The 9,019-nt window shown below is 38.6% G+C and overlaps 2 protein-coding genes across 3 annotated transcripts in view; both read left to right on the top strand.

Annotated features, from left to right (window-relative positions):
- Positions 1–3,246, top strand: part of LOC107714055 (SUMO-activating enzyme subunit 2-like) — an 11,430-nt gene extending 8,184 nt beyond the window's left edge. The window contains exons 12-17 of the mRNA XM_016519749.1: positions 680–792; positions 1,622–1,777; positions 1,887–1,983; positions 2,078–2,183; positions 2,263–2,402; positions 2,569–3,246. Coding sequence (XP_016375235.1) covers positions 680–792; positions 1,622–1,777; positions 1,887–1,983; positions 2,078–2,183; positions 2,263–2,402; positions 2,569–2,759 — 803 coding nt within the window. The 3' untranslated portion in view covers positions 2,760–3,246. The remainder of the gene's footprint in view (positions 1–679; positions 793–1,621; positions 1,778–1,886; positions 1,984–2,077; positions 2,184–2,262; positions 2,403–2,568) is intronic.
- Positions 3,247–4,565: 1,319 nt separating this feature from the next.
- LOC107714056 (carbonic anhydrase 5B, mitochondrial-like) lies at positions 4,566–8,160 on the top strand. 2 transcript variants are annotated; one of them, XM_016519750.1, is made up of 7 exons: positions 4,566–4,684; positions 4,846–5,012; positions 5,995–6,192; positions 6,538–6,656; positions 7,369–7,464; positions 7,573–7,635; positions 7,809–8,160. In XM_016519750.1, the coding sequence occupies exons 2-7, from the start codon at positions 4,871–4,873 to the stop codon at positions 7,995–7,997; spliced, it is 807 nt and encodes a 268-aa protein (XP_016375236.1). In that variant the 5' UTR covers positions 4,566–4,684; positions 4,846–4,870; the 3' UTR covers positions 7,998–8,160. The 2 variants fall into 2 exon arrangements, with proteins under 2 accessions (XP_016375236.1, XP_016375237.1); XM_016519751.1 differs by lacking the exon at positions 4,846–5,012 and having other exon boundaries at positions 4,567–4,684; positions 7,809–8,158.
- Positions 8,161–9,019: the final 859 nt, after the last annotated feature.

Raw genomic sequence — 9,019 nt, 5'->3', positions numbered from 1 at the left:
CAAAGAGCCGAATCGCCATTCACACAGATTGCATTTAAAAACATATGAGACGCAGTGAAAAGGAATACAATTCGCGAGGTGTTTTCTAAACGTTTATACTGTTTTAACTTTGCATGGCTACATCTCTTGTGTGAGACGCGAGTGCAGCACTCATATTTGTCCATCTAAAAAAATGCGCTGAATTTGCGTTCTGTGTGAATGGCTTGGTTTCGGTTTTAACCTAATCAAGATCTTCTCCGCATTGAGCTTCTATATTTCTCTAATATTTTGAATGAATAACGCAGCAGCGGCGCGTCTCGTGGGCTAGACTAACAAAACATTAAAATGCAACAACGTCACTTACATCATTATCACCGCATCTCGTGCTCCACTGATGACGCTCCCTGACGCACATCTAACATTGGATTGTACTATTTTTGCATTCAAATGCAAAAGTTTATTTTAAATTCGACTAATATTCTTTTTTTATTTTTTTATTCACAATCTCCTCGTCACAGGCAGGCACAGCACTCATGTTCGTGTTTGTGTGTGCTGTCTGCGTCACTCATAGCACGTGCCTATATCGTGCACTATATCGAATATTTTTTCTATCGTTACCGAAGAGGGTGTACCGTCGATAAATATCGATACCGTTTTATCGCCCAGGCCTAGCTTTAAACTATGTTGCCTTCTCATCTAGCCATGGCAGGGAACATCATTCCAGCAATAGCCACCACTAATGCTGTCATCGCTGGTCTCATTGTTCTGGAGGCGCTGAAGATTCTCAACTCAGACTTCGACCAGTGTCGCACGGTAAGCTTGCGGTGTTACTCCTTTGACACTTTGAAACCCGAATTGCATCGTGTCCTGTCGAATCTAACACATCTTTGCATTTGTTTTTCTCACTTGGTTTAAGGTAATTACATCTCAGCAGTAATCTCAGTTGTAAAGACCTTTTTTGACCTTATTCTGTTTTTGAAAGTCTTGTCAAGTGGTATAGGTGGGAGTTATAGGGCTTGTCCAGAAACTCACACTTGTGGTCTTTGCACTTTCTTACTACTTGTATGACATATTTCCTGTATTTGGCCCAAGTGTTCAAGTGAGCATGAAGACCACAAGTGTGTGTAGAAATTCTCATTACTGGATGGGACATAGCTATAGTGTTATAAAAATGCAACCAATAAAATGTTCAACACTTTGGTTTACTACCACGATCAGCGACAGTGGACATCTTGGAACCGTAATGCAGTGTAAATAAGGGGTTATCCTAGCATTAATGGCAAGGAAAGAAAGGTGTTTTTTGAGGTAATAGTACATTAAAGAGTGATAATGGGACTTATGCACGCCAGGTGAACTGTTAATGTGTGAAAACTGTTTGCATTGCAGTTTTGTGATATATTCCTTTTCCGAATTACCTGAAAAACCATCTCATGTAAGCGTAAAAACTTTTTTGCAATTATATGGGAGTTTTTGCGAAAGTGGTGTGTTTCTATTGGGCTTATTTTAAATTCACAACTTCAATTTGCGCAATTTGAAGGGTAATGGAAATGTGGCTACTCTTGCACACTCACTTCCTATTACTTCCTTATGCCTATGGCCCATAGCCTTACTCCTATGTTGTTGTGTTTTTTTTTTAAAAAAGATCTTCCTGAATAAGCAGCCGAACCCCAGGAAAAAGCTTCTTGTACCATGTGCGCTGGACCGGCCCAATTCCAACTGTTACGTGTGTGCCAGCAAACCTGAGGTCACAGTCAAACTTAATGTGCACAAGACCATTGTGCAAGCTCTTCAGGACAAGGTACCAGTAATTTATTTCAATCCAAAAGCCTTGATGTTTGTGTGATCTCCAAGAGATTCAAGTCTGGATTTAAACGTTAGAGCGTTTATTTATGGTGTTGCTTTTTCAGATACTGAAGGAGAAGTTTGGCATGGTGGCACCAGATGTGCAAATTGAGGATGGCAAAGGAACGATCCTCATCTCTTCAGAGGAAGGAGAGACTGAAGGTGTGAATTAAGTCAGCCTCTAGAGGGCATCTTTCTCTACTATAACATACTCTGAGCTTTGTTTTAATGTGTTGGTCGCTCTGTTTCTCTGCAGCAAACAATAACAAGTTTTTGTCCGACTTTGGGATTCGGAATGGGAGCCGTCTTCAAGCAGATGATTTCCTTCAGGATTACACTCTTCTAGTCAATGTCATTCACAGGTCAGTGTGGCTTCATTTAGCTAAGAGGATGATACTTCGGGTTTCTTGAATATTAAAATGTATCTTGCATTTATTGCAGCGAGGAATTGGAAAAGGATGTCGAGTTTGAAGTAGTGGGTGACGCCCCGGATAAGGCGCCTGCACCAAGTGCCCCGGAAGAAGGGAAAAACATTGCCAACGGTAACAAAGATTCTGCCCAGCCGTCTACCTCATCTAAAGGTAAGAACAACATGGATTGCCTGCAAAACATCAGTCTTTAAAAGAAATAATTCACCTTAAAATTGGAAACAAGCAGCTTGGACATTCTGCTAAACATCTCATTTTGTATTTTACGGGTGAGAAAATTTTGTTGCATTTGAGTAATGTACTTTTCTCATGTTTACAGCAGCTGCAGAGGATGATGACGTCCTTATCATAGACTCAGACGAAGAACCGTCCTCGAGCACCATGGAAGCTTCCCCAGAGTCTAGTAACCGCAAGAGGAAGCATCATGACGCTGATGATGCTGCGTCTAAGCGTAAACGCCTCGACCAGCAGCCGGCCGATGATGATGAAGACATCATCGCTCTAGACTAGCGTCATTCACAAGATTTCACCTGCCCACAATAGAGGATTTTCCTCCAGTTGAATTTTTGTACGGTTTCTCTTACCAAACATGTAAATATATCTGTACAATATGGTTCAAGCTCAATGGATGTCGTCTTTTCCTTCTGTCCTTTGTTTTTTGGGAACAGAAAACGGCTGAGTTATGAACTACACTCGGTTAGGTTTTCCTCAAGATGGATAAAATGCTTTTCAACGTAGTATTTTTTACAATGTGTGTGTCCTCGTATTTTGCAGTGGTTTAGGAAGGCTGACAAAAGTGCTCACGGTATTTTGATGCGTTTTTTTTTCATCTTGAAAACCATATTTATTACAGTTTGTTTTTGTTGACAACCTTAGTAATATTTCTGATCACCAAGTCATTTTACAGTAACAGTGTATTACTGTATGATGGCTGGTATGTCTTCTGTTGCATTGCTTTAAAACCTCAATGAAAAATATTGTGACTTCCTTTTTTTAAGAAAATACACTTAGACAACTATTTACATCTTTGTGTTTCATTCTTATAATTTTAGTCTTTACTTGGGTAGTATAAATGAGCCCATTCCTCATTTACTGACCAAACTAAGCAGCTAAATAAACTAGGGCATCGTCTCATTTAACCTTTATTTACCATGAAAGCATGGTCTTGAAAGGGTACAATGTCCTAATTGCACTTTGTTTACATTAGAATGTTTGACGTAAGAACATTCTGTTTTCTCTTTTTTCATTACTCACGTAGATGTCAGAGTCCACCGTTCACGTGGTATTTGTCGTCAGTAGGGTTAATCGAAGATGCTACATGACACGTTAACCCTTCCCCTAGTTGGCACCTCAACTGAAATGCAAAAGTTTTTGTGTTAAGTGTCAAATTTTGCAGGAAATTGTCAACAGTTTATTTGGTCAAGATACTTTTTTCTGTGTGAATACTATGTTTGCAGAAAAATCTTTTACAGACAAGGAATTAATACCATCTCGTGTCCATTCGGACCAATTTTCGTTTCGCAAACGATGAAAAACGCAGAAAATATAGAAACTATGCTTCCCAGTGCTCACAATGACTAGCTGTTGAGATGCATTATTATGGGATTGAATGAGTGCACTCCATAGTGTCCACCATGGTTTCAGACACTACCACAAATGTCTGTCCGCTTAAATTGTAAACTATGGGTCGTTTTTTTTCATGAATTGGTTCACATAACCGGTTTTGTTCTGAACTCACTTTTCGCACAATTCAAACTCACTGACAAGTCTTTATTAAGACGTTAGTTTTCCACAGTTTTTTTTTTCTGTTTGTATTTATTTGTAATCATCTATCCCGGTTCAGTTTGTCAAAAACTTAATTTAGAGCCTAAATTTTATTTGCATTTAGAATAAATTATATTAAAATAATTTACATTACTCCGTGGAAAACTAACACGTCTTAATATATCGGTTATGTGAACCGATTCATGAAAAAATATTACCCATATTTATATATTATATAAACTGGGTAATAATGGCGACAATTTTGGAAAATATATATATTTATATGTGTGTGTGTGTGTGTATATATATAATATTTTCCACTAAATAATGGTCACCATTATTATATTTACATATATAAATAGGTAATAATATTGTAAATAAATTCCCTAAGTCTTGAACGTGACAACCATTTCCTCGTGTCCTGTCTCGTCCCTCCTATGCATATAATTAAGCCCTAACGCCCCTCAGTGGATGAAGCTGATTGGATTGAGTTTGGACACCCCGACCCCCAGCTGGACGTAGTCCAGGGGATATTTAAATATAATGGGATATTTAAACCTGTCCGTCCACATGCACGTCATTTTAGTCCTGCTGCCTTGACTACAGTGAAAAGCTGTGAGTTTCGTAAGACCCACACAATTGGAAACCTCTAGATCTCCGTTCGGAGGTTGGTAGGTGTTGTTAATCAGCCCTTTTTGCCTTCATCCGCCAATCAGTAGGGCGCGAGGGCAAGCTGGGTGTTGTTGGCACAAGTTCGGCACGAGAGCGCACGCGAAAGGACAATATTTCACATGCCGTGGCGTGACGGCATGACTATATAATTAATTTTTAGGTTATTAAAGTAAACGGTCAACATCATGGTGACACTGACTGCGATCGTCGCGCCTCTCGGTCGGCAGATCCACAGGCATCTGGTGAAGCATGTCAGAAGCCAGCGCTGGATACCATCTCGGACATGTAACTTGTCTGCATGCTCCAGCAAATTAGTTCTCAGTCGAGGTTAGTGCATTTTTTTGCCTTAACATTTTTTGGTTTGTGTCATGATAGAAATCCCACCACCTTGTTTTGGTGAGTGGTCTTTTTGCTAGACTATTTGTGCACTATTTACACCACTAGGGTTTATTACAGATGTTGTAATGTCCTTTATGACTGGGCTGATGATTATACGGTCACAATGTGTATGTTTATTATCAACTAAATCGCCTTCCTGAATTACTTCCGGGTTTTGCGTGAAATGGAATGTTTACATGAAACACGGCGGGAAATGATCACTGCATTGAATGTGTCAGGAAGCTGCAGTAGTTTATCATGTTTTTGTTGGTAAATGAACCTTGAGTGCTATCATTAAGGATGTATGTACTAACCCCATCAGTTTACTTCGTGTTTTACATGTTTCACATGTCACTGTTTTTCCACAAGCCCCGCCCATGAGAGATATGGGCCATGTTTATTATGTCTGCAGAACATTCATTGAAAACGGCCTTGAAGATGCAATATAAGTCACACGAGACAGAGTGTATCTCATTAAAGGACAAATAAAACAGTTTTCCCCCTCCATAAGAGCTCTTTAAAAAAAGAAACTGAATTTTATCAGTTTTTAGTAGTATGAGTGTCAATTTGTTGATTTGTTCTTGATAATTACTGATAATCAAACCAAGCAGATAAAGAAATTTAAACGGGGTACAAGATGGGGTCTATCTATCTATCTATCTATCTATCTATCTCTATCTGTATTCTGTATGTTTTGATAAGGTATGTTTTTATTTTGCTGTTTTTGTCTCATTGGTTGTAAAAACCAACAGTTTTTGAAATGTTGTATTTTTTTTTTTACTTTTTAAAAAGCTGGCGTTCTGCCTACTTAGACAGCATTTTGGGGCATCATGCTTGCATTTACACAGTTTTGATGGCTGAAATCCTGCCTAGATAAACACAGACCTAGTTTTATCTGTTTCCTTATCCTGACTGGTCATTTTCTTCCCAGTGCATCCGATGTGGCAGGAGCCGCTCGACATTCCTGGTGGAGATCGCCAGTCGCCTATTGACATTGTGGTGCGTAAAAGCGTCTTTGATCCACAGCTCAGACCTCTGAAGGTACAATATGACCCAAGGACCTGCCAGCAGATCTGGAATAATGGCTACTCTTTTCTGGTTGAGTACGACGACACAACTGACAAATCCAGTAAGTTACCTTCATTGTCTTCATAACAAAATGGTCCATAGTTGTGACAAAAAAATCTTCTGAAAGAAGAAGATCCCATATTAACTGATTCTGATTTTACAATAGTAATACTAGGAACTATATTACTTTGGTGGAGACTCTGCTTGCTGAGTATGGTACATTTTTGTAAGGAAAAATAATATTTATGTTAGCTTTATCCAAGTAGGAATTTCCAAGGTGTTACCAAGAACACAACAAAAACATTTTGTTTTTAATTGTATTATTGTCTAATAACTCTGCCTGAAATGAAAAAATCAGCTGTTCTGTGGTGTGAGAAAACTCTAAACTCGCATGAATCTCTTTTAGCTCTGAAAGGAGGCCCATTGGAGGATCAGTTCAGACTGTGTCAGTTTCATTTTCACTGGGGAGAGAACAACGCCTGGGGCTCTGAACACTCCATAGACCGCCGCCTTTACCCTGCTGAGGTATTTTTAGTACTTATGTAAAAATGAAGAACACAAAATCACTCCATTACTTACTTAGTCATCTTTTTGAGCCATCTGAATGTCGTTTTTACTATGAGGAAGTATTTCTCTCTTGCAACACAGACAGAGCTTCTCTATAACAGAGGGCGGAGGCTTTACCGTTAGGAACGGCCTGCTATTTCTATTGTAAGATAGTCACCCTCGATAAATATGTGGCACTAACCCAGGACAAGTACACTGTACTGCTTTAACTCTGAGCCAATTACATAAAGAGACATGTGTGAGCGACTTTACTATGCCAAAAAGCCAAGTTTGCCTTTGTTAGCGCTGGTGAGAATGTGACCTCCTTACTGCTCTCAACACTCCTTTAGCTCTACTGATTTGTCTCTGAGCGTGTGTGTGTGTGTGTGTTTAACAGCTCAAATTTCAGTCCTGTAAATGTATCCTGTATTGCGTAAAGTGGTTTCATTCCCGCCTCCTTGGTTAAATCGAATCGTTCCAGAATGAATGGAGTTCTGTCCATTTGTACGGGTGTTGGTTTAAACCATTGCGGTACGTCAAAAGCACAAAAACTAGCTATGTTTAACTGCAGGATTGTGTAACAGGACGAACGACTGTAGTAACCTGAACCAAATGAAAGGCATTATGGGAAATGTGCTCATTAGTATCATTCATACTGGCATGGGTGTGTATCTTTTCTGTGTCATCACAGCTTCATCTTGTTCACTGGAACTCGGACAAGTACAGTTTGTTTGAGGAGGCTGTTATTGAGGAGAATGGACTAGCTGTTATTGCGGTCTTTCTGAAGGTACTGATGTGTGTAATCATTATCAAACTTCTTTTTCTTAGATCTTTAAGCTTAGAAGGCTTTTGTAATTGCAAAAAAAAAAGTACATTTGATTTGTGTTTTTCACAGATTGGAAAGAGACACGAGGGTTTGCAGAAATTGGTGGATGCCTTGCCTGCAGTCAGGCACAAGGTAAGGCATGATTAAACTTTTTATGTTTTGTACACTCTGAGCGTCGGCTTTGTTGTGAGATTAAGATCCTCAGAGCGTGATGTTTTGGAAACAGTGGGATGAGGGATAAACTTGTTCATACATTTTGTTTTATACTTTCAAAGTATGTAATATCCTCATCCTTTTCCATCCAGGATAGCGTGGTAGAGTTCACCAAGTTCGACCCTGCATGTCTCCTCCCGGAGAAAATCGATGATTATTGGACATATGCAGGTTCTCTGACCACTCCTCCTCTTACTGAGGCGGTGACATGGATTGTGATGAAACAGCACATTGAAGTCAGTCATGATCAGGTAGGAGGCCGATATGTTTGGGGAATGTGAAATGTGGAATTGTGGAAATTAAGGGGATATTTTTTCCCTGATAGCAAATTTAACAGTACAACTGGCCAACTGATCTTATTAGAATAGCTCAGCTTTTTCCATATTCCTATGTGTCAGCTTGTTTAAATGTTTCCTCCTATATATTTTTTTCTTTCTTTCGAAAGCCAACACAATTGCTGCAATTGCATTCTCTTGGTACATATCTTTTTCTCCCTTTGTTTGTCTGTTTGTATTGCTTTATTTGCTTAAAAAAAGAATAGCTCCGCTAGAAAAACATATATGTTTTTGCAAATTAAAGTAATTGTGTAATATAAATTACACAATTATAAGTTCACCCAAAAATGAAAATGAATTACCCTCATGTTGTTCCATAGACAGCAACGCAACTACCACTTTCAAGGCCCAGAAAAGTAGTAAGAACGTCAGTAAAATAGTCCATGTGACTTCAGTGGTTTAACCGTAATTTTATGAAGTTATGTGAGAATTTTGTGTGCACAGAAAACAAAAATAACAACTTTATTCAATAATCTCTTCTCTTCCGAGTCTTGAAGCACGTTCATGACAGTACCACAGTAAACACCAATTACCAATAAAGTAATTATTTTGTTGCATAAAGTCATTATTTTTGTTTTCTTTGCACACAAAGTATTCTCATACCTTCATAAAATTACATTTGAACCACAGATGTCACACTGACTATTTTAATGATGCCTTTACTACTTTTCTGGGCCATGAGCCGGGTAGTTGTGTTGCTGGCTATGCAGGGTCAGAGAGCTCTCGGATTTCATCAAAAATCAGTAGTTTTAGTTAAGTGGTACATCCTTGTTTGCTGCAAGGGAATTTCTTTTTTTATGCATGAAACTGCACAATGCCTTTCACTTTTGATTGGTTTTTAGATGTTAAATAATCTTAAGTAAAATGTTAAATAATTAAGTATAAATAATCTTAAGTAATAAACATGTAGAGAGAAAATTGTAAATATTTTAAGACTACGTTTAAATATTGCAGTTTAAATAAGACTA

This window comes from Sinocyclocheilus rhinocerous, unplaced genomic scaffold (assembly GCF_001515625.1).
Source record: "Sinocyclocheilus rhinocerous isolate Xijiao unplaced genomic scaffold, SAMN03320098_v1.1 scaffold568, whole genome shotgun sequence".
NCBI lineage: Eukaryota > Metazoa > Chordata > Actinopteri > Cypriniformes > Cyprinidae > Sinocyclocheilus > Sinocyclocheilus rhinocerous.
The sequence above is the reverse complement of the archived record's forward strand: the minus strand, read 5'-3'. Positions and strand labels throughout refer to the sequence as shown.

What these genes read in the sequence shown, in the direction of transcription:
- LOC107714056 (XM_016519750.1), top strand. Translation starts at nt 4,871, where the DNA reads ATGGTGACACTGACTGCGATCGTCGCGCCTCTCGGTCGGCAGATCCAC. An exon ending in CGACACAACTGACAAATCCA is followed by an intron (nt 6,193 to 6,537) that starts GTAAGTTACCTT and finishes AATCTCTTTTAG; the next exon opens with CTCTGAAAGGAGGCCCATTG. An exon ending in TGCCTGCAGTCAGGCACAAG is followed by an intron (nt 7,636 to 7,808) that starts GTAAGGCATGAT and finishes TTTTCCATCCAG; the next exon opens with GATAGCGTGGTAGAGTTCAC.